General features: G+C 42.3%; 1 protein-coding gene and 1 non-coding gene across 5 annotated transcripts; one reads left to right on the top strand and one right to left on the bottom strand.

Moving 5' to 3' along the window:
* Positions 1–2,340: 2,340 nt before the first annotated feature.
* On the top strand, positions 2,341–20,572 carry LOC6553119 (proteoglycan 4). Of its 4 annotated transcripts, XM_015154093.2 has the most exons (9): positions 2,341–2,476; positions 4,331–4,949; positions 9,853–9,889; positions 14,944–15,032; positions 15,499–15,728; positions 15,815–16,265; positions 16,478–16,977; positions 18,179–18,937; positions 19,282–20,572. In XM_015154093.2, the coding sequence occupies exons 2-9, from the start codon at positions 4,820–4,822 to the stop codon at positions 20,008–20,010; spliced, it is 2,925 nt and encodes a 974-aa protein (XP_015009579.1). In that variant the 5' UTR covers positions 2,341–2,476; positions 4,331–4,819; the 3' UTR covers positions 20,011–20,572. The 4 variants fall into 4 exon arrangements, with proteins under 4 accessions (XP_015009579.1, XP_015009578.1, XP_026839743.1 ...); XM_015154092.2 differs by lacking the exons at positions 2,341–2,476; positions 4,331–4,949; positions 9,853–9,889 and adding an exon at positions 8,049–8,421; XM_026983942.1 differs by lacking the exons at positions 2,341–2,476; positions 4,331–4,949 and having other exon boundaries at positions 9,843–9,889.
* A 1,118-nt stretch (positions 20,573–21,690) lies between these two features.
* Trnam-cau lies at positions 21,691–21,763 on the bottom strand. Its single transcript has one exon. It is a non-coding gene; the product is annotated as a tRNA-Met (tRNA).
* Between the last annotated feature and the right edge of the window lie 3,799 nt (positions 21,764–25,562).

Raw genomic sequence — 25,562 nt, 5'->3', positions numbered from 1 at the left:
GTGCGTCTCATTGAACTCGGATTATCGCATTCGCTCAGCAGCAGCAGCAGCAGCAGCGCTTCGCGTTTTTTCCTGTGGCCGTTGTCAGGGGATCCTTTTATTATATTCGGGTGTTGGTAATTAAATTTGTCATCACGCTCAGCTGGCAATTGGTCGTGGGTCAACGGTCATAAAAACTGACGCCCAAAAGTAGGCAACGACAGTCGAAGAGCCAACGAAAGCGAATTTCACCAACGCGGAAGAGCACTCTCTCTCGCCTGCTTTCTCTTCGCCTCATGTTCGCGAGCTGCAGCTTTTGTCCCAAAGCTCGCTTTGCACACGCTAAAGCTCTTCGCGCGATTTCGCTTCGTTTCGTTTCGATTCTGTTTCTGTTGTTTATTTTCTTCGGCGCTGTTAATGATGCGTTAAATTTAAATGGCCATAACAATTAACGGTAATTGCTATTAAAGTTATTGTCTATGAGGATATTTTGAGTTTGAAATATCTGCACAGTTATGAACTCCATTATGCTTACACTAATTGCACCCCTTGCGCTTTTCCCCCTCGATATCTCAGTCGCAACTCGCGGCCCTTGCTTTGGACCAAAAGGTCGCTCGATAAGTGCACTTGTTGCCTTTCAATAAATAATTTTTATTACAGTTTCGGCCAGTTTGAGGTGGCACAAACAACTAATCCCCGCCAACAAGGATTAAATTACCCGGCAATCGAAGTTCGAAACAAAGCGAAACAATTGCACTTTTTCCGGGGAGGTTTGCGTCCTTTGGCAATGTTTATGAAACATTTCCCCCTGCCGCCGAATTCGTCCGAATTCATTTCAATTCGATTGCCCGCCCACGCTGCGTATACGTAACACAATAAATTATCAAGTTATGTACCAAAAAAGTCCGCACGTGGAAGGGCTCGAATTGTGGGAGCAGCTGGGGTGCTCCTCCGCCTCCTGGAGGCTGGCTGCGTCAAAGGTTAGGTTGTGCTTCTGCCCAACTGGAAACACAATAAATACTGCAAGTGGGCGGCGGTTCTGTTTGCTCTTCGATATCAACAAGAAATTCAAATAAATGCATTTTAATGCTGGCATAGCAGCCTTAGCCGAGTGTGGACGCTTTAAAAGCTTTCAAATAGAATAATTTATTTCCCTCTCCCGAGACGATTCCGTAACCTGGGCGGTGGGCGGTGGGCGGTTGGTGGATGTGGGCGTGGGCGTGGGAATGGAAGTGGGCATGGCTGGGCTGAAAGGGGGCGCACCTCTCCATCCAACCATCGATATCGCCGTACATTGATGTGTTAATTGCCGCAATTCCAAGGAGGCCAAGGAAACAGGCAATCACAAAGACCAGGGTTGCCTACAGTTCACAGGATGCACATGTTCATCATCATATTTAGTTTTCGTGTTATTTACTAAGAAATGCATTTTATTAGATAATTAGATTGCGTCGTCAAATAGCCGTCGAAAATGTTGGGATCTTTTTTATATAGTTAAGTGGGTTCTGAAAGGGGCTGACAACCATATAGGCAATTTCCTTGCCTTCCATGCACCATCACCCCCAATAATTCTTACACATTTTGTGTAAAAGTATTTTTCCTTTTCCATTTTTTCTTGCCTCTCTCGCCTTCCTGAAACAATGCATTTTATCTCGGCTCTTACACATTTTATTTTTACTCTTTTCCATTCAGCTTCGACATAAGAACACACACACAGTTGAACGTGAAAACGCACATGGAACCAGAGGCTGAGACGCTTACAAATAGGGTGAACCAGTCTGCAGCTCGTAGGGTTGTTTAATTGGTACAAATGCTCGCTTGATACAAAACAAACAGCATATATAAGTTCTTGCTTTAAAAAATGTTGTAAAAAGAAATGGTAATTAGAGCTGAAAACTAGAATCCACATCTTTGCTAACTGGAATATTTCATTAAATTGGGAATTATTACCCACAATAAAGTTATAAAGTCCAATGCAGAACGATCCCTAGTTGCATTTCACTCTTCCTGTGCAACCCTAAACATGTCTTATAGACAGCCCGCCTGTCGCCCCGGAATTTTCCCGGCACCTTGGGCTCAGAAAGCAAGCCAGTATGCATGTCTAGGCTGGATACGATACCACAACTAAATACTTAATTTTCCTCTTTGCCGTTGTCTTTGATTCTTTTAATTTTCCATAGCATAAGAATCGTTGGATGGGGCCACCAATACACACGTATGCCTTGTCTGGCAGTACTTACGGCCTACGCACGCACACAAGTCCGTCGTGGAGGGGCGGGGGGTGAAAATGGGGGCGGGGCGTGGGGGCGGGCTGTCTGGCCGCCTGGAAGACAGCTGTTCGGAGCTATGGGTTCGATGCGACTGCAGAATAAGTCGGTCTTTCAACGCCAGCGGACGTTGTTTGTGCTTGGTTTCCATCCCCGGGGCATATATTACTCATACGCCGCGTGGCGCGATCAGTGGTGGTGCGGAAGTGAAATTGTTTTGTGATTGAAATGTAAATAAGCAGGGGCTGCCAAAACAAATATCGTGTTTATCATTGAAAATATGTGAAAGTGCAGACCGCTGATTGACGCAGGCATCGGCGAATGCAGTGCAGGCGTGACGTCTCTTTTAATAAATCCGTTTGGAGCGTTTATATGCGTCGAAAATGGGAATTTTCCAATTTAACTGAAAAATCAATTTGAAACAAAACTCTCGAAGGAAACAATTAATGTGCTTTCGCTGCACATTCCGTGTTCGTAAACATTTGGTTTTAGGTTACCAAAAAACACAGTATTTCAAAGTAAATACAAGGAGAGAAGCAAGACATATTGAACTGTTGACAAGGTGCCATCATTTGCACACTGGTTTAGATCGCAAGGAATATGTATAGAAAAATAAATGAGTCTCTAGCTTGGGAAACAACGTTTTTAAAATATTTTTATTTGATCAATAATCTGCAGAAAAATAACAAGTTTTAGCATTGGAAATGCTCAAGAAAGCCGATCGCCGACCTCTTCTTTTGAACTGAAACTCTTTGTGTATTGACCGGTTCGATTGTTTAGTCAGATGTTTTAAATAAATTACACATGCTACTGGGTAAACAAACATTCGGCATTGGAACAACTCAAGCAATAAGACATTAAAGACTATCGGAAATCGTTTTGAATTTCTCAAATTAACTGAGCGATAAAACAATTTCATTTTTTCAGTCCACCCACGCCATTAAAATGCAGCCGAATGTTTTCAAAATGCTTAAATTCTTGTTTGACACATTTTGACATAATATTTCAAAAGCGAGACACTTTCAGTGCCTAATGAATGATTTATAGAGTGGGCTCGGTTCCGAAATTCGGAAATATTTATTTGGCATAATTCTTGGGGCCACGGCCAGTGCAACGTGTAGCTGTTCAATTCAGATTTTCCCCGAATTTCACTCGATTTCCATTTGCCCAATGCTAATGTAGAAATCGCAGAAAGCCCCCGAAGGGCAGCCAGGTAGTTTTTATCTCCAGACCGCCCCAAATGAGCTCACATTTAATACGTGGTCGGCGGTAAACACGCACACATATCGTATCTGCCTACATGTCTAATAGGAAATTGGCCAGAAGCGGCCCACTATTTGAGTTCCTATCGTAACACTAGAATGCCCGGACTTGTATAAAATAAACAGGCGAAGGTACGATAAATTGAGGCAAACTTATTTGTGTGTGTGCCCGGGCAGCAAAAGTACAAGAACACACAAATATCGAACACAATGGAAACAATAATGTGCGAAACGATTGGAAATGCGCCACAGTCGCTGACGCTGTCTCCGCCGACGTGGCCCTCTCTGTCTCTGTCGCTGTCCCTGTCTCTGTCTCTCCGTCTATATCTCTATATCTCTGCCCAGTCCGGTCAGCGTCCGATTCTCAGCCAGAAGCAGCCGGCTAGCCGGAGGGCCAACAACAAGTCGCAGGCGCGAAAGGCAATCGATTGGAATTATCGAAATAATCGCCTCGAATTTGAGATCCTAAAGGGATCATTTTTCTAGTAGCCCCAGTTGGTTAGTTTGAAAGTCAAGTCAAATTGCGTCAGTAAATGCGTAAAGTTTCAAAACCGAGTCAGCGAACCTTCCCCAACTGAATATAATTTAATTGCTGTGTTAGTTAGTAAGAGTTTTAAGTGCGTACTATGAAACGCATCGCAATAGAATACCACAGTTTATCGGACATAAATAAGGAAATCTGTTTCTCGTCGATAAACACTATAATATTATCGAGTCGGGGTAATAACAATTACCTTTTCAATTCTGCGCTCATCTCTATGATTCAAAGTTAATGATTGTGCACCCTAACGATACAAATTTTTCCTTTATTTTGTGTTCCAGCACTGCGGCAAACATGTTAGTTCTACGAAAATGCCTTCGCTTGGCATCCGCGCAGGTGACAAGTGTTAAAGTGCAATGTGCTAATTATGTCACACGGGGCGTATGCGTGCTGTTGAAAGCCAATTGCAAGTGAAAGCCAAAGTAAAAGGCGCGAACGGGTAGCGGAAAATCGAATCGAGAAAGAAGGTGGCGAAGGAACAGGCCTAAACGACCACTCAATACTTGTTGAATTATTAGCCGAGTGTGTGTGAGTGCGGTTGTGGAAGCAAACAACAAATGTCAACTGCCAATGCCCCGAGTGTGTAAAAGGAAATATGTGAAAGATACAGCGGAATCAGGGGACAAACGAAAATGAAGTGTCAGCGTTCTGGGATGAAATTATCAATTGGTCAAGCTGCTGCTGAAATGTGATTTATCCACCCGCCGCTGCTGAGGTGTTTTCCGAGTGTTAGCCGTGTGTGCGTGTAGACAACAAAGGGAAATAATGTCATGCATTGGCTCGACGGAATTTCTTTGGATGACAATTTAATTAGCGGACGCGCCAGCGGCAGCAACGGCGACAACAGCGACGGCAATCAGCGGAAATCAACGCAGTCGAGCTCATCGCCCACCAAAGCAAGTAGGTTGCACCTATGTACTATATTCCGACCACCGTGCCACACGCCACACACCACACCACAGCGCCGCAGTATGTACACCCCACCGCCCACGAGCTTTAATTTGCTGCCGTGAGCCACCCGAGCGTGTTTATTTGGCTTAGAGCGAGAGGCAAGCGCAAACTATCCATGTAATCCACATCCCCAAGGAGTGCCAGTTGGAGACTGGTTACCCCTAAGTTTTCGAACGCTAGTTGAGAGTCCCCAAATTAAAATATGGTGCACTGATAGTGGATCAAACGCAAGCCTTAGTGATAATACATGTTTATCCAAAGGGGAAGCGCAATTTATGAGGCAAAATGCAGCTTAATTAAACAAAACAAATAATCATAATCAAACAATAGGATCATTCAGTTATTTTAGTCAGCATAAACCGAGAGTACTTGATTTTCAAAAAATTAATCAATGCTACTTTTATTTAATCAGTTTTTTATGGTCATTGAGAATGACTTTATGCTTTTCCACTGATAATTGCGTTCGCTTATAAAAGCCTAACTTTTTTTACCTAATTGTACGAATAATGTAATGAACATAATTCGTTTGGGAAAATATGAAATTCAGCAGTAATCGAAAAATGGAATTATTTTGTTTTATTTTTTCAGTTTTGTTGTTTTTTTTTATGTGCCAAACAGTTTATTGTGCAGCTATTGCTAAAAAGACCTGCAGGGAGCAAAACGCCGCAAGAAAAATACGAACGTATTTATGGGTCAATCGAGAAGCGCACTATCGGAAAATAAATTCCAATTAGGCCGTAAAATATACTTGAAAACGATTTTACCCAATTACCCGATTTACTCAACCCCCATCCATCAGCGGGGTTCCAGCCAAATTCGTCTTTCGCAAAAATGAGGTTCGAGCAGAGTGGCGGGCAAAATGGATTGTATTCAATTTTAATTGGCCAGCAAATTATTCCAGCTGAAGCCCCCGACCGTGTGTTTATCCGCGGGCTGCTCGTAATTCAGATTCAATTATTAAAAACATATTCATCATTTAGTCCGAGCAATTAGCAATGAATGAAAGCCAAATAGAAGAATCGTTTGTACATCATTCCGTTTCGGCTCTACGCGTATGTAGCTCATTGAACTTGTTTGTGGGTGTCTTTAAAATTATATCCAATGAATCGATTCCCAAGCAAACTTGTGTCGGCAATTAAAGCCGTCTCGCTTCCGTTACCTTGATCGTTCATCGATCATCCGCCAGGAATCGCAGCATCGCCTCGAGTTTTCCGCCCAGTGCTTAGCCAGTTTTCCGAAAGCCTTCAATTAGCGCAACCGAATCGTGTGGAACCAATTCGAATTGCTTGACGCATTGATTTTATTTTGGAAATAATTCGCAGCAAACAAATCGAAAAGTGTTGGTCGCTGTAAGTCTCAGCACATATGGTAATTTGATTTGTAATTTATTGTTTACAAATTCCTGCTGCTTTCATTTAATTTCGTATCGCAGCGGCTCCTTGCCACGTCCAACATTAAAACTTGTGGCATGTTGGTATAAATAGACCCGCCTCTCTCACCTTTTTGGAACGACTGCGGATGACCCAGTAAATCGACGAAGCAGCATTTTTGTCAGCACAAGAGTCTGAGAAATGCACATTAGCTGGTCGGATTTATTAGAAACAAATTGCTTTTGTGATATATACCAATAGAAGAACATTTTAATAAAGTTACCACATTCCTTCTTATGACAGAGGAACTCATTTAATTGTACTGACATAGGCTTTAATCTCTTTTGGTTTTGATATTTTGATGTTACAAAATGTGTTGTAGTGCAGGAGTTGAGTTTCTGCCCCAAAATATATCATTATAAGTCTAAGGATTTGGCTGGCTGTCTGGCTTAGTATTTGAAGGCTCCAACTGGTCATTAAAATATGTTTATTTATTGGATTCACATAAGCCTCTTAGGTCCGCGGAAGGACCCACAAAGTTAAAACACAATGGCCCATGAAAATAAATCTGTTTTGCCCCTTTTCGCACTCAGCGAGTTAGAAAATTCATACATTGGCCTTTATAAACTTTAACACAACTTGCAGTCGGCATTATGTGTGTTTATGAAATCGTTCCTAGTGGGTCGGTAGATCGTCTGTGCGTCCGTTTGTCCGGCAAAAAAGTGACCCACACACATGCGTACTTTTGTATCCACGGGAAGCACACTGCCCCATAATAGATCCATAAACTGCAACAGGCGGCGGCAGAAATAGACAGAAACTTGTTCATTTTGCTTATTTGTCAGCGCGTTTGCTGTGCATTTTGTTTACTCGCCCCAGGCTCACGCACCATTTCTTTTCTCTCTCTGTATATCGGCGAGTTCCCCTATTTCCTTACATTTTTCCATTCTTTTTGGAGTTGTCTAGCCGCCACAGTGCTGATCTATTATACGCTGCCGGGAAGATTTTCAAATTAATTCCATTCTAGCTTATAGTTAAAATTTTTTTGCGACCTATGAAACGGCTCGCATAAATCAATTTCATTAGATGCAGATAAACACGCCTTGTTGATGCTGGAAATAATGCAAATAATTATAGTTCTAGACTCTATATGGGTTATAAATATCATTATCTTTTTATATACACGATTATAAAAAAAAGTAACGGTATCTATTTTTGAATTGTAATGTTGATTTTTACTTGAATTCTTTAAAACGCTGTTACTAATAGAGGTATCAAATATGACGGCGAACTGGTGCATTCTAATTAGGCTGTTAGTATATAAATCTTTCAACAGATCGGCCGACATTAAATTAAATTCGAATTTCACCTACTAAAATCTTATTGAGGCTTAAGGCATTTTTGCAAGCACAATCAATCCAACATTGGCATATAAAACTTGGGAAGAGCAATCCATTCCACTGCCTGTGAATATATTTACGAGACCCACTGTCGCAGACGGTTTAGCAGCTCACGCACATTCTGGCAGTTTATTGGCATGCCGTATGCTGGCCCGCTCGGATGCACCGCCCCCCTTTCCCGTTAGCCGCCCCTGCCCCCACCGCACGCATACATAGGAAGAACAACAAATAAACTGAGGCTACGCAAAATATTTAACACGAAAAGGCAGAATACACAAAATTCAATGGTGGAGCCAAGTGGTTGCAGTTCCCAGTCGCGTGCCTCGCCGGCCACATCGTATCTGAATTGAATCTGAATCCGTTGGAAAGAAGAAAGTATCTTGTATCCACAGCCGTGCGTATCTCTTTGTCACCTCCACGAACGCGTATATATGCACTACTCGGGCAACTCTTACAGATATACGAATGTGTTCAAAAGTGCACCTATAAAATCTCAAATTTGCTCAAGTGGCCAAAATGAGTTTGCATATATCAAATTAGGATTTTACCGTGCGCCTGGTAAATTGTGAATTGTGTGTTCATAAATTTACTCCCAAAATAGCGTTCACAAGAGCTCGCACAAATATTGATGAGTTCTTACTACGATACTGAGTAAGTGTATAGCGAGATCAACTCACTCCTCCTCTGTTTATACAAAATGTATATTTTGGCTAAAAGCGAAAGATGTAACATTTGCGGACTTCTCAGATTCAATCATAACTTGCGAGTTTGTTTTCTTTCAATTGCCATCTTGTGAATGGAATTAAAACGTGCCTGCAGTATCTTTCGGGAATCTTTCGTGAACCTTTCACCTTGATAAATTTACGACCCCAGCCATAAATTAGTTAAAAAGATGTATATAGTCCCTTACATGGGGTCCTGTGTGCCAGTTATGCAATGGACAAAGAAAGTCCTTTCAATGGTGCCGTAGAGAACTGAAAACCCCCCAGAGGGTGGGGGGATGAAGACGGGGGAGGCCGTCAAGAAGCGAGGCTGAATTGTAACACATGTAAATATTAATGAAGGATAACAATGTGTACTTGACAACTTAATCGATAAATCAATTGCCATGCCAGATAGTGCTTCACCCCTTTTCAATAAAAATGTGTGCTCCGCTACAGTTTTTGTCTGGCCCTTTGTGGCTGCTTCCCAAGGAGGTTGGGTTCGGTGCGTGTGTAGCATACATCCTGGGGCTGGTACATTGTGTAACCGTCCAGACATCGTCGCCGCAAAGCCGTAAAGAACGGAATGTCATTGAACATCTAGATATTAAAACGGGAATCAGTATTCCACACGACATCGCGACGAACCCAAGATATTAAAGGTGCCACAAAGCGTATTCAAAGTGACAAAAGCCGTAACATAAGTGTATTTTCACGAATGGGGGGAAACCATCTAATTCTGTTTGTTGCAAATTAAAATTAAATGCTTGCTGCTAACTTATATAGAGTTTTAGCAACAATATCGGGGCCCAATCTAAATATTATAAATCTACCAACTATTTTGCACAAAATGAGCGTCTTTTTGTGCGTTCTTCCCTCTTATGCCTAATAAAGAATTTCCAATGGAATGGAGTTCTAATAAAATACCTACTTAGATATGTTTCCCTGTCGGATTGATGGGGGTCAATTACAATTACGAATTACTTGCCTGATGCATCACTTTTCCAATGTGTTTGCACCATACCAGTCAGATTTTCAGTGCGCTTACACACGGCTCTTGCCTAAATAAACACGCTCTCAGCTATTTGTAAACAAAGCCAACCCGCAAAGTCAAGCAGATCCAAAATAAAAACGCAAAAGCAAATGAGTGAATACACACCACACAACAACAAAATCCAATAAGCGAGAAAATAATTTTCCATATTCATTATTACGATTTGTCTTTTCCACTTTGTTTCATTCTTTTACCTCCGCCCCTTTTACTTTCTGTGTTGTTTCGGTTTTGTGTACATGTTTTTGTTTTACTTTATGTGTATTTTGTTCTTTGTTTGTTGGTTTTTCTTTCACATGCGGGAAAACTAATGCACGACTATGCTCCGAGAACGAAGACGTCATGCACACTATAAGCTAAACAGCAGGTAAACTTTACTACATTTTCCTTTCTTACTAGCCGTAAGCTCTAGAATTAAGTTTATGTCCCAAACCCCAAGGGGCGGCGTGTCTCTTTCAAAAGCGATCGCAATATAAGAGAAAAAGCTGTGCGCAAAGGCTTTTATGAAGGGGTAGTATGCATTGAAGCTTAAATGATCAGTGAAAGCTCATTTAAGAGGATATGCTTTTAGTACGGTATTTTATAGGAAATTATTTGTTCCTCGAGAAAGCTGTATTGCTTATCTACATTCCATTTCACAGAAGTTGGGGAACGTCCTCTACGGTGAAAACCTGAATGCAAATGATTGCTAGCTCTATTAACTTATCTGACTTGAGCACAAGCATAATAATATCTAATGCATGGCCACCATTAGAAATCGTTGTATCTTGGGGTCCATAAATTTTAGTCGCATTCCCGACCGTTGAGGTACTTTCTTAGCTTACGCAAACTATTGGTTAGGCAAACAAATCGCAGAATTTAAAAGTCCAAGATTAAACTGTCGCCGTCAAATTTATGTCAAAATAAACAATAGGTACCGCGGCGGTAAATGACAGCGGCGATTAGCCTTAAAACAAATTGGCACGAGTTAGACAGAGCTGCGGGCTTCATAAATGATATTTATGCCTCTGCTGCGCAAAGTTAACCTTTGCTAATTTTCTAATTGGCTGATAAATAAGCGGATTCACACATATTTTTCATACACCGAAATATTATTTATTGACAGTGGTGGCCAGCATATGAACTTTACATAATGAATAAAAAGCAGAGAGTGGGACTTATTTTTAAAATCTTGTGCGTAGAGCAGCACACATAGTCGTATCTATAGATTTCAAAGATTTAATGGGATCCTCCAATGTGTGGGTGCCAGAGATGGTTTTATTTGGGTGGTCAATGTCGCGACATATTTCAATTGGGGGAGGGGCCGTTAATTCATTCCATACGTATCCCAATAAAATAGCTGTTTATTTAATTGAAAATGCGGTTATTGTTAATTTACTCTATCATCTGCTGCTTACCAAAGAAATAAATTAATTTCTTCTACTCTCGGTTACAACATTGCCAATCCGCAAAACCCAAACCAAATACGGCACGGAATGCGATTAAGGGCTTGATTAATTTCCATTTATATCCTATGTTGTTAATACCGATGCTTGTCCCCACAAAAAAATGGCTGCAACGGAAATTTCATTCAACAAATAAATTTGCGAGTAAATATAGTCAGTGAGCTGCAAAAAAATATATAAATAATATTGGCATAATTAGATGGATAATTGATTATGCAAGCAATACGTATTATTTTTATTTTTTAGTTTAGACTCTACTTATGAAAAAGCCTTAAATATTTGTATTACTTTTACGGTTAGTTTACGTGAATTGCAATTTTAATATTTTTTTCATAAAAGAATAGATGTCAAGTGCACTTGCGAAATTCGTCAATAATTGTGGTTACTTTTTCACAATAATAACTAGAAATCCTTTTAGTTATTTAAGCTTTAGTAAAGTATGACATTACCATTAAAAAATGCATTGTTTTTATTTATAATTACTTTCAATAAAAAGGCTTAAATTAGTTAACTATAAAATTGATTTAAGCATATTATGATTGCGCCATAAAAATGCTAAATTAGGTGCTAGACTTTGTTTAAATTAATTTTTCGATACAAAAATGTGGCGCACCATGAACTAGATTTAGTTGTTGAAAATCAGTGAGGCTAAAGAGCATCTAAAGTTCGTTGTCCTTGGCATTTGGTGCCCCCAGCTTTCTGCGCTCTTTATTCACGGGGCTTTTGTTAATCATATAAACGATTCTCGACACAGCATGCGTACATTTCATTGAGAACGATGATTTGTTGTTCCTTCGATTTACTCGCCGAATTTGCTTTATGAAACTTTTTTGCTGTGCTCGCTTTTCGTTTTCGTTTTCATTTTTAATTTTTCTTTTAATTTGTATAAAAACTGATGCAGACAAAGCTTGTTGCTCTTGGCGGCAGCGTTCAATGCCAGTCGTCGGCGTTTGTTGTTCTAGTCGCCTTGTTTTTTGGCCAAAACTGATCTCTCCTAACTGTCAGTTTTCGGTTTACAGTCGACTCGTGCGGTTTTGCTACTGTGAAATTGTCTTCTTTTCGGCCATTTCTCATATTGTCACGCGGCTGATTGTTAACAGAACCCATAATTAATTACTGAAATTGATGTGAAGTCGCTGAAAATGGTGCGCCAGTGAGATTTTCGTCGATGATTGCGTAAACTTGGGAATACCCCGAATAGTGTGCTTACCTAGTGGCGAGTGTGGTTAGATCTATTTAATAAATGAAAGGCGCTAAGACAACGAGAACACAATATGAAAGGAGCAAGAGCAAGAGCAACAAACGCTCGGAAAAGTCGGCCAAGTAAGCGAAACGCTGCCTCGCTTTCCAGTTCAAATTTCCCTTCCATTTGGATTTCCCTTTCGCGATGCCTCGCCAAATGCACTTTGAATTCGGGCACGGACATCTGGCCCTCGAATTTATTAAAAGTCATTAACATTTTTCTAATTTTCGTGGTCGTAAAATAAACAATATTCGCTATGGCCAGCCGAGCTAAAAATAATTCCAGTTTGTTTATCATCGGTTCGTGTACATTGTCCAACATGATTTTACACTACAAAGTTGTATACAAAGTTCCCAAAAATGTTTACTCATGCAAATCTATCTGCAATCTGTGTATTTTCCTTAGTGCCGTGTATAGTAGACTTCAATAAAACTGCCATTGTTTGCTTTGCTATCGATCATCAGTTTATCGATTTTATTGTTTGGTATATTTAGGGGCTAACAAGACGGTAAAAAGCGGTTTCTCTAGGGAAAGTTCTAAAAAATAGAATACAGAAACTAGGGCTGGGGAAACAGCAAAACAAAAATCGTTGAACCGAAATTTCCAGGAACTGAACCAATTTGCAGTTTACCAGTTTAAAAAGATAACATAGAAAATATAAAATGACAAAAAATATCAGGTCGACTTAATCAAATTTTAAAGATACTGGAATAATAGGAAAATGAGTGTGCCGAAATTTATACACATGATATCAGGTTTTGCACCTAATATACTTTTGGTAACAGCTATTTGTTCTTATAAATTTAATTAATTCTATAAAAACGGAATGTATGCTTCAATTTAAAATGCAATTTAATTAATTTTGGTATATAATCAAATTTAATAACAAATCGGAAGTGAGGCATACACCGTTAAATGGATTATGGCTATGGCTAGTTAAGAAAGTGGGACTTATTTATTTTATACTTTCCCTCAATACAATATTTAAGAAAACGGCGCAAGGGATTAAAGTTATGAAATAAATTAAGTAAATAATTGAATAACATTTACGTCCGTTTAAAAAATAATTACTAAGAAAATGACTTAAAAAATACAACAAGAGTGAACGCTATAGTCTAGTCTTTCGACTATCAGATACCTGTTAGTCAGCTAGACGATGTACAAGGGAAATTGATTGATTATATAATATTATAAATATTATATTTAAAATCTTAATCACCTTAAAATCGTAATTTAAAAAATAACACTTGTAGAGGGTATGCTACAATTTGTTGGTGTTTTGCTAAATGTTAAATGAATAGGTATTTAGTGCCAACGAAAAAACTTAACCATGTCTTCTTAGCAAAACCTTTTTTCAAAAGCATGGGCGTTACTCTTTTTGGCATTTTGAAAAGGCTAGAAGGTCGTGGGAATGGATCTATTTTGGTTTTGTAGTTACCGGAAACTTGTTGAATTTGAAGTGCTTAAACGTATATTCAATATTTTTGTCGTCAACTCGTGTCGCAATTAAAATAAACCTAAAGATTGTACGTGCAAATATACCGTAAAAATGTGGTTTTAAATAGGCGTGTTTTAAAAATATGTCACCACATATGTACACCTGAATGTAAAATGAACATACATTTGGGCTGACTAAAGATGTATATTAGCGCCTAAAGGCCTGCTACACATTGGTGGACAGTTTGAAGATCTTCGAAAGAGCACTGAATACTATTCAGTGTTCGAAAAAGTATTTAAAATGAATACTCATTTTCAATTAGGCGGAAAAAATGACACCTGTCTGAGTTGAGAACGGCGGCTAAATATTTGAAGTCAAAAATTCTGACGCCTTATAAATACGCGGCGATGTTTTCAGATCTACGCATTCCACAATTTGTTTGGGAGACAGTCGCCCAGACGAGATATGTACGTTGAAATATATGTAAGCATTTTTGTTCATAAATATTTTTTATGCAAGATGGCTCTAAGAGCTGAGGTCTCTGAAGCGATCGGCAGTTTGTCAAAAGTTCTCAGCGCAGACAGCAGTGTCATATCGCTTGGTATAAAAAACGTAAGTTATGGAAAATCTGCACAGAATCCCATTTTTATGGATCATTTGGGATTTGAATACATCTTTTAAATGCCTAATTTGATTTGCAGAGGGTAGGAAGTGCGTTAAATAGTTCAGGGAAACTTTGGAATACTCTTTTTGAAGATTTCCGTGCATATTTATTTTCTCAACAAATTCGGGTAAAAAATTCCCTTACGAATTTACGTAAGTCAACAGCCGTTGATTGGATATAATAATTTATTTATGCTTCATAGATGTAATTTATAGCTCGCTGTGCTTATTTTCCTCTTCCCTGGTGTTTTTTCTCTAGCAGCACTTTGAAGCGCTCCAAATCGGTGATATATTTATATTTATTTTTTCTACAACGCCGCTTTTTATTATTATTTATTTATGCGTGGCGAGTGTTGAAAGGCCGCGGCCAAATAGTCGAAGAGAACGTCCAACAATTGGTACCAATGCTGGACCTATCTGGTTCAGTTGACTTACAGCATTCGTTGAAGAACGACCCACATTTTTGGGGATTTAGATACTTTTGTTAAGCCAAGTTGGGAAAGCGTTTGGAATGTTGATTGGCTGCCGTTCGCCGTGGCAACCAATAAGCACTCGAAGGCAATGATAATCCTTAGTTAAACCACCCAAAGGCATCTTAAGCATATTTACTAAATTCATTTTAATCCTTTCAGATTGGACAGAAAGTCTTCGCGGGGCATGATATACGAAAATGAGGAGCTCAGGCTGCGCACCATTAACATTAATGCAGAAGTGGAACGAGGTAGGCCAAATACGATAATAGCTGATCAAAAGCTGTTCAGAAAGCTGTTCAGAAAGCTGGCCATACAATTTGAAATACCGCAGCACACAGGAAATCAAATAATCGTAAAATAAATGGCCCAAAAACAACCTGATAACAGCCAATTAAAAAGACATTAGATGGTGGCTAGGAAACCAAAATAATCCTACATAATATAGCCAAAGAAATATCTATACACGCACCTACTCGTACATAAATATCTGCCCACCTCCTCGTGTATGTGTGTCGGAATATTCATTAAAAATGTTTTCATTGCCAAAACAGAAGATAAGCGAATGTAAACAATGCGATTTGAGGTGTCTAATGGTCTGACAGCTCTGCGTGATGTCCACGTGCTGTTCCTTAGACTTCGGCAAATTCTATTGAGTGTTTCCTGCCCATTCTGCATTCCTCAATAAGTAAAACTTATACTTCCTCCATTTTCCAGGGCAATCGGACATCAAGCGCTTGCGGCGGGAGAATGAGCAACTGCGTCGGGAAATCTGGACTTTGCGGGACGAGTGCGACCGGCTAAACAAGCGCTTCAAGGCGAAGCTCAACGAGCACGAGTTTGGTGGTTGCAGGGGCAGCGGGGGCAGTGGCGGCACATGCCACGCCTACCGCTGCAGCGGCGGAGGCGGTGGGCGTGGGAGCGGAGGTTGTGATGTAAACAGTGATGTAAGTGCCATCAGCATTGGTTGCAATTTCCTTTAAAACTCTAACAATCGTAATCCTTTTTCAAATATGATTCCCTTTCTGCTCAGGACTCTGACTCATGTGATACGTGTCGCGGGGCAGACGACGGCCACTGCAGCGACGAGTGCTGCAAAGAGGGTGGATCCTGTGCCCCGCCAAAGCCGCCACTTCCGCCGGAGGTGCCCAGCCACCCATCCCAATCCAAAAACGAGGATGGCAACGGTGCCACCCAGAGCAAGGAGCCGCAGCCCATGCACTTCGATCACCTCTCGGTGGTCTCCGAGGAGACCCTGAGCAACCCGGAGCTTATGCTCGTCCAGCAGCAGGAGCACCTGACGATATTCCCCCCACCAGACGCCCACGGATCGCAAAGCACGCTGCCCAGCTTGATGGGACCGCTCACCCCGCTGACGCCCATCGAACTGGTGGCCAATCAGCTGAACGACCTGCAGGCGATGGTGCCACCATTGTCCTACTTTGAGAACATCCTTTCGCAGCATATGGGCGCACGAAATGCGGGTGAGTAAGCCCATAATATTTCCACGAATCTCCTTTTAAATTCTGCCACAATAGATAGATTAGATAAATAGATTTCCAACCAATTAAGTTGGATTATTAAGAAAAAGAGTAGTAGTATCAAACATGAATACGAAGGCGTCTTAAATAAATGTATTTACACAGGCAATCCATAATGAAAGCTGAACTACTGAATCTAACTGAAATACTTGCAGCACAAACGCCCTCCCCGGAGTTGGGAACCAGTTCGAGCACCACCACCGGCAAGACGATGCGGCACACGAACGGCTGGGACTACAACCTGCAGTCGCCCTTCACGCAGCGCAAGTACAACGAGCAGTCGTCGCCGTCCCGCTCGCCACCACCACCCGTGAGCACGATGACCACATTTGTGCCCACGTCCACCCTGCAGACGATGCCGAAGATCGCCCTGAACGCCCCGCCACAGCCACAGCCACCTCTGCCGGATGGTGGCGACATCGAGACGGTGGCCATCACCACGAATGCCGCGCAGCATGCGCTCAACAGTCCGAAGCACTTCTTTGCGCCGATCAAGCCGCGTTTGAAGCTCAACACCAAGCTGGCCAATCAGGGACAGGATCTCGAGCCGGACGATCTGCCGCCGGGATCACCGCCGCCGCCCTTGCGAGATCCGCCGGATATCTTCGTGAATAACGCCCTGGCCTCGCCCTATCAACGCCAAGTGTCCCCACAAGTAAGTCCTCGTCACCGACGGTCGACTCACTCGCATTGCCACGCCCACAGCCACCAGCGCAGCCGCCAACGCGAACGCGAACGCGAACGCCAACGCCCACAGCCCAGCCACTGCTCCCTGCATCGGGCGGTGGTGGACGTGGCCGCTGCCGTGGGCTTGGGGGAAGTGGGTCCGCATCCGGGGTCCAGTGTCCTGGACATATACACCGCTGCTCTGGCGGCTGCCGCTGCCGCCAGGTGCTCTCCGCTTCTGGCGGCCAGATCCGCCGAACCCATCTACGCTACAGCACAAAAGCCCGGTCAGAATACGTGCATCTCTGCCAGGTCTGTCACACAGCCGGTGATGACCATCACCACCCAATCCACCAAGGCCACCACCACTAGGTGGCCTTCGCCCCAAAGATTGGCGAAGGTCGTTGGCGAGGCCAAGAGGGCGGCCAAGTCCGCGGAGAACGTCAGTCAGGTGAGGGATCCTCTGGCCATCAGACGATCATCCTCCTGTCATAGCCATCTCCGGCCTGCTCATCACTGTCCGGCTTAGAATCTGTGTTTAGTTTTATTACTTTCGGGTGACTTAAGAGCTCAATCCCGTTTCTTTGTCAAGATTCACTAATCAACATTCCACTCTTGTTTATCGTTTATCCAGTTTATTTATTTTTTAATTTTATTTGTAAATATTATTCAAAGATCACCATTTATTGAGGAAGTTTGGATTTGTTGGTTTATTGAGTGTTATTATTCAGTGTTATGTATTTATTATATATTGGTTTAGTGTAGCATTCATCCAGCACCTTTAAAACTGGTAATAAATTGGCTGAATCTGGCTTAGAGTAAATCAATTTTCCTCCTACCCCATGAGCTTTTATTCCTAAGAACATATCTAATGATGGAACATTCGAACTAGAACGGTGTAAAATACACTATTCGTAGTCTCCCATTTTGTTTAAGATTAAATCGATCACCGTTTGTGTTTAATTAAGCTCCTTGTAAACATTGGCCTTAGAATTTGGGATAAGAACCGATTTGTAGTTGTGGAACATAGGATAATATATATTACCATATTATATTAGCTTCGAAATTGGGAAATCATAACCCTCTCCCCTTGCCTTGGCATATTTGAGTAAAAAAATGTTTTCAATGATTTTGCCTAAATGCAGAGACTCATATGCATACAAAAACTAATTGCTCCAATTTATCCGCAGACGGATTCGGTGAACTTGGAGTCAATTCTGAACGACATCGAGACGATTTCGGAGGATATACTGGCCATTCAGCTCGAGAAGAGCAAGTCTAGGGACAACCTAAGCCACAATAATAACAAGGACAATGAAAGTGCGAAGAAACCCTATCGCTCCGAAATGAACCTGTATCTGCAGTATGACGGCACAAATCCCACCATTTCACCCGCCACCACGGACACCCAGAGAACGGAAATGGGAACAAACACATCGGCGGTGACCACGTCCAGCGAATCGGGAAACAGTGGGAGCAGTAAATTAGTGCGACGCACCCGATCCTTGGAGAGGGAGCACACCGACAGCCCTGCACCGCACATTCCGGACCCCATGGCACCGTTTCCCGACAAGTGCACCTACCTGGGATTCGAGCAGCTGAACCAGGCGGCGGGTGGTGCCGGGGTGCCTCCTCAATCGCCGAATGGCCATCGGCCTCCCATCGCAGCCAAGCCGAATGTGCCGCTGAAACCGCCGCCCCCACTACCACCCGCCCGCAGGCCAACCATGCCCACGGAACCACCGCCCCCGCCTCCAACCACTTCCGCCTCTGGCGTAATCGGTCTGCCGCCCAACAAGAGTCACCTGTACAAGACCCTCGCCTCGGCGGCTGCCAAGAGAGCCATCTTCCGCTCATCCCCGTCGCAGTTAACCAGGTCCCTGGACGTGGAACCCACTGCATCGGATGGGGAGGCGGGCGTGGCAGGTGACCAGGCAGCTGCTGCAAATGTGAGTAAAATGTGATAGTAATATGATAATATACTATACAAAAATTATGCCTTCAATGATGAATATTAACGCAATATTTTCGTTCCATGCGGAGCAAACACCATTTTAACTTTATTAAAAGAAATCTTATCCGATTACCGTATTCCGATATACCGTATTTAATATATTGCTCATACTTTAATTATTTGTATTAACAGATACTATTATTGCTTTAGAGTATATTGCCTTATAGAATGCTTTACACAAAACCATATGCAATATGTATATATCACACTCCTATCATTTTTATGGCACTTTATGACTTTAAGACTATTTACTGAACTAAACTCTCGAAACCCTTTCAGTTGGATGAGCTGGCGCGGCGGAAGGCTCGCCGCGTGTCCATCGTTTGTGGATCCGGACAGGGCGGCCAGCAGGACGAGGTGGCCACGCCCGTGACTACCGTGCCCATGGCTACTGCCAGTTGTGTGGACCTGAGCACGGTGCTCACTCACCCGACCATCAAGGCTTTCAAGATGAGCCACAGCACCCCCAACTCGCCGTATTCCTCGCGTCGTCGCACCAACAGCAACTCGATGGCAGCTCCACCGGGAACACCGGTGGGCGGCGGACACCCCGAAGTAGGCGCTACTGCATCGGCACCGCCCAGCACCACCCACCATCACCACCATCGCAAGGAGAGCAGTGATCCGGTTCCCATGACGGCCACTGTTAGTCGCACCAAGTGCTCCAGGCGGCACTCCGAGGGCACCGTTCACACCGTCCACCGGAACAGCGCCGCCAGCGCAGGCGGAGGCGGAGGAGGTGGTCACCACCATCACAGCCACAGCCACCACCACCCGCACAGCGGCATGGTGATCAGCAGCAACCCGCACCACAGCCACCATTCCCACCAGGACAGCAACCACGAGACGGTCACCTCGCTGTCCGATCGCAACTCCAACAGCTTCGCCTCCTCGCGCGAGTCCTCCACCAGCTTCAGCATGCGATCCAATCGCCGGAAGATCTCGGTCAGCTCGCACACGGGCGGCAAGATCCCGTGGTGCGGCTGCTGGGGCAATGGATGCCTCTAGATTGGGTGGAGGTATAATCAGCTGCCGTCCAGGAACAAAACTCAGTGTAGTTCACTCAGCTTTCAGAAGCAATCAAAATGAAATTGGATAAATAGGATAAATAGCTTACAAACAATTAGCCAAAATCAAAACAAATGCCTGTCACAGTCGATAAATAAGGCAAGTGCCAATGGCAGTTGAATATTGCTTTGAAAGTGGTTTTCCAATTATTTAAAAATTATTTGCTGATAAGTATTGAATTTTAAGAATCATAACTCAGTGACATTTGAAGTTTATATTATAGTTTCAATTTTATTATTTGGGGTTGAATTTAAACTACTGTTTGCCTCGGCTGACTTTATTCGATTTGATTACGGAATTGTTATAAATTCGTAGCCTTAAAAAATATGTGCGACTGCAGCTAAGTGAATTATACTGAATTCCACAGAGGAGTGTACATTTATAAATCTTCATAATCCACTTTAGGTGTTTGTATATGGTTAAGTAAGGTTAGATTGCTTAACAAAAGCGGAGCAGCATTTTGTTTCTAGAGACTAAGTACAAAACCCATTTTAAAAAGTTATTCATTTAACCAAAGCAAGTCAAAGTCAACCTCGATTTTTGTTGTACATATTTTGTTAAAAACAATTAAATTGTAGCATTTAAATGTTGGTCTCGAAAAGAAGTCATGTAAATTCTACAAAGTTATGTTATAATTGTTGCTGAATTCGGAGAGAATGCAAATCAGAAATATAAAATAGAAAATTATTTGTGGCCTCTTTGTGGTCTGAATGAATAAAAATGTCTAAGATGGGAAAGTTGCAGCATATTGTTAGGTAATTTCTGTGGCACTTATCGCTTAATTATGCATCTTAAGCTTTAATTATTTTGGGATAACTGACTTGTTATCGGCTATATTCCTACATTTGAGTTCCCGCGTCAGAACTTTTCCAGCAAAATTTAATTTCACGCTTGTTACCCGCTCTAAAGTTGCACTCGCCGCGTGGATCCGGTGACTTTAACGCCGGAGAGGAACGAGGATGAAAGGACACAACTGGTGGCTGGCAGGAAACGTTGGCTGCAACTGCAGCTGAAATTGCGCAACAAGCGATATATACAATATGCAAATTAGCCGCAAATTAAGGTGTAAAAATGCATGACACACAAAACGCCTCTAGGATATATGCAGGAAACAAATTAAATTTTCTCCGTGTACCGGTGCAAATTGCGGTTGCAGTGCAAGCCGTGAAGGTGATGGGAGTGTGGAAAAAAAGGAAATAAAAAGCCAGGTCAGAGGCCACCGCAGTGCGCCAGAAAATATTACCCAGCCGTGGGCGAGAGACAGTATATTGTATGTCCGAAGGACACTGGTCTTCATCACTGGCCAGCTGCCAATCAATTGTGCGGCACTTGAATTCATTTTAGAAATAACAGAGCTTATTGCTTCTTCGCCTAATTGATTGGCCGCCAAGTTCTTGCCAGATTGCCGCGAGTTTTATTTTATTGCATTGTGTTTGTCTTGGCCATTAACTGCTGCCAGATGCAGCCCACTCCCTATGGTCATCTCCGAAGTACATGAGAAATCAACTTGTAATTATACACGAGTTGGTTTAATTTCCAATGGAAAGCCATATGCCCCAAAATAAGTCTTTATGCCCCTATAAGATAATATTGTAAATGACAAAAAAGAAAAAAATTACTTGCCCCAGGTGAGGCTCGAACTCACGACCTTAAGATTATGAGACTTACGCGCTGCCAACTGCGCCACCGAGGCTTCGGAATGACTCACGTCAATGGAGTATCATATCGAGACATAGGACAGACTGGCTTAATTCTGGTGCTCCAAATTAGAAAAATAATATTTATAGCATTTATCTCCATTATTTGTAGATTTTAAGGTTACACTAGGTTCGTTGAAAATGTTGTAACATATGCCATATATCCCTACCACTAGCCAATTCGATCTGTCCATGTCCTTTTGTCCGTTAGTCCATAAAATCTAAAATACTATGATGAAGCGCACATATTGCAAGTTTATTTCAGAAGATTGCCACCCCCAACTAACGCCCACAAACCGTTTAATTGATTTTTTTTTAAATTTACTATTTTAATTTAATAATTTGTAATGATAGTCCAACAAAATTTATAAATTTCTTCCTGGCACGTTCTGCAGCTGCCCGAGGAAATCGACTGTCATCAAATATCGACTTTTACCAATTTTGTTAGCAACTGTTAGCTCTTTGCAGTTAGTTTGAGTAACAAATATTCGCTTAAATGCCACTTTTTATATTGTGTGCAATTTGTAATTGATTTGAAGCTTGGGACGAAACCTCAGTCTCACCGGGCTGTAAGAGAAGCTATGATTCCAGGTACCAACCGACTGAGACTGAAAGGTGTTTCAGCACTGCCCATGATTTATACGCCCAACTTATTTTACGGCTCTTGTTTAGTTTCGGCTTTGATGTGGTGTGGCTTGGCGCCTTCAATGAGCTGTGTCTGCACATATTTCTCAATCATTCCGACTTTTCAAATTAGAGTTTTTACGACGCTTGTTTGTTGCTGTTGCTGTGGAGGGAATGTCTACTGCTTTTATTACCATAAATTCTCTCTCATTTTTGCCAGAACCACCAAGCCCGCCATCGCCTTTTACAATAACGTTTCATTGTTTTAGCCGCCGCCGTATTAACAATTTGTCGAGCGAAATTTAGCAGCTGCAGTATAGAATCAATGCATGGTAAATAATTACTTGCTGGATAAGCATGACTTTCTTGCTCAGCTGCATTAACTGCGCACTGAAGAAAATTAAAATGGGGTCCATAAATTATAAATAAAAATATTTGTGTTTAAAAATGAGGCAAGAGCTAACAGTTAAAAAATGAATGACCCATTTATATATATTTTATTAATTTCCAACTTGGCAAAAGCTAGGTTTCTTTTGAATTTTCTGGAAAAGATACCTTTGGCTTTACGACTCATTTTGTTGCACTGCATCTGCTGATTACTTTGGTTTAGCAGATGTGACACGCCCCCAACTGATGTCGCCCGATCCAGCTGGCGCTGCTTTGTTTGCCCGCATTAACTGAGTGGACATCCCGCCCAATGGACATCCACAGATGTCCTGGCTCAGGGGAGCTGCTAAAAATTGCCACTACCCACTGATGATGTCCCAGGCGATGCGGCGAGGTCCCTTTCCCATATGAAGGCAGCAGGGCAGCATCTGCTGGTGCAGCACTTTTTCCGCTTTGAGCCAAACACTCACTTTGATCATTTTTCATTTCCAAAGCGACACATGAGCTCCGCAACCCAGGCCATCCAGCAGGATGTCTGCAGCCGGATTCCAGGAGACTGGCTGCCTGTGTGCGGGTGCTCGGGTGACAGCGTCGGACTTGCGTGATATTTTTATTAAGAAATATATCAAATGCACATAATGCACACATTCCCAGCTGGCATATATAACCCGCCAGGGACTTGGGAGCCAGCCAAATGACACTTTATTATTATTTTCATTGTTATGCGGGATTCTATTAAATTAAGCCCTATAAGCGATGATTGAGCGGCGCGCAGTCACCTCTTTGCCAGCCCAAATTCGAAACTCAGAGCTCAATTCAAATTGCAAATTTATTCATACGAGTCGCGGTTCACGTCAAGCGTTAAGTTAAGTTAAGTGACCTTTCGAATGCCTAACAAGCCGGGCTCCTCGTTCCGCTTGATCCTTTGTTGTTCACTGAATTTGCATAATCGCGTGAAGCGTATTTGTAAAATAAAAACGAGGCAACGTACATACAGCAAATGCCAGGAATTACACGTAAGGTGGGGACTTCGTGGAAGTCGTGGGTCAATGCGCAGAATTCGTGTGCTAAGCCATAGGCAGGCACTGTAAAAATGCCTCGCGTTGTCTTAAAAATATATAAAAAAAAGGTATAAAAAAAAAAAATAAAGGTATAAAGGGTATAAAAAAACAATGAGTATTTTTTAACTTTCTTAGCTTTCCTATCAAAATTTCCTATCCCATCTAACATTGATAAATGTGTAGTAATTTTACGGCTGGGTTCTAAAAATTAGAAATATGCCAATAGCAATAATTTATTATAATATACCAATTTTAATGCGAAAATAATTTGATGTGCAATCGTGCGGCTTTGGAGGTGGCGGCGCAGGCTGAGAGTGCCTCTGAATAATTTGCATTTAACATGCGCGACATGAAAACCAAATAAACAATTTGAGCCCCTCCCCCTTCAGGCCGAGGGGCAATTTGTCAGCTGCTAACTGGTGGCCAGAAAGTGCGCCTGTTTCCTTCTGGTGATTTGTTGCACTCGTTTTTCATTTGACTAAATGCTGTAAATGATGCGACTCGGTATGTGGAGCGTCACGTTTTATGTCCACTGTCCACACTGCGTATACGTAATCTAGCTAAGCTGGAAGAACCTTCGCCTCGCCCGCTAGTTATGAGTTGTGAGTTATGGCCAATGCAGTGGGTGTATAAAAAAACAAATTATCATAATTTAGTTGGCAGCAGGACAAGCTGTCCGATCTGTCCGAAGCCAGTAAGTTGTGAAACTTTTGTGCACAAGAAAATGTATTGATAGGGCCACAGCTGAAAGTCAATAAGGCGGCGGAAAACTTTTCCCATCCAACCATCCAGCCGATGATCATCAGTTCTCGTAGCTACCGCTCTACGCACATATGATTGGACAGTTGGGATTGAGCGTAAACTTGATTAATATTAATGCCCTCGTGCCTGCCGCGAATAAATATATTAATAGCCGAAGTAATAAGCACAGGCTTTTAAAAAAAAATACCTAAAGACATATTTAGGCAAAAACATACCCCTTTGATACTTTTTTCCTCCGATTGCCGAACTAAATTCCATCTTAATTCAAGAAATTATACAAGAAAAAGTCGTTGCCGCGAGTGTATAATCATAATACAGAAACAGCGACATGCAATATCAATAAACCCAATGGCAGACTCCCTTTTATGATTTATTGTGTTTGGTCAGTGGACGTGGTCCGAGCAATTTCACCTTGGCTGCCATCATTCTCGTGCTCCATTAAATCTTTGGCGACACATTCAATGAGCCCCATAACGTGTGCCCTAATACCTTGTCACCCTCTGCGCCCGCTGCTGCTCCTGCTCCTGCTCCTGCCAATATCCTTTGTTTATAAATGTTCTAATGGATGGCAAATTATTATTTTTCCTTTTTGGCGTTTGTGCATGTCGAAGCTGCTTCCTTGACGCTGTTCGAGTGATATATTGATGGGACTACACACACACTGGCCGGAGAGTCCTTCTGGCCAACATTCATATCGGCGGTCAGGCGTAGTAAGCCCGCTGGACTGGGGTATGTGGCCAATTTATGGTTAGGGCCACTGGTCAAAGGATAATAGCCGCACACTGTTCTCGGCCGGATTGCCTTGGGGTCACAGGCCGCCTGGAATCGTCGTGTACTCCTTGTTGACCCGCTCGAATTGTTTGCTCAAGATCAAATGGCTTGTATGCGGGCCCATGTTTACTGGATTCTCGGTACCCCGACATGGAGAGGTCTGCGTCCAAACTGAGGAGGAAAAGTTCAA

The sequence above is a fragment of the Drosophila erecta genome, unplaced genomic scaffold (assembly GCF_003286155.1).
Source record: "Drosophila erecta strain 14021-0224.00,06,07 unplaced genomic scaffold, DereRS2 tig00000000-arrow-pilon, whole genome shotgun sequence".
Lineage (NCBI taxonomy): Eukaryota > Metazoa > Arthropoda > Insecta > Diptera > Drosophilidae > Drosophila > Drosophila erecta.
This window is presented reverse-complemented; position numbering and strand designations above follow the sequence as displayed.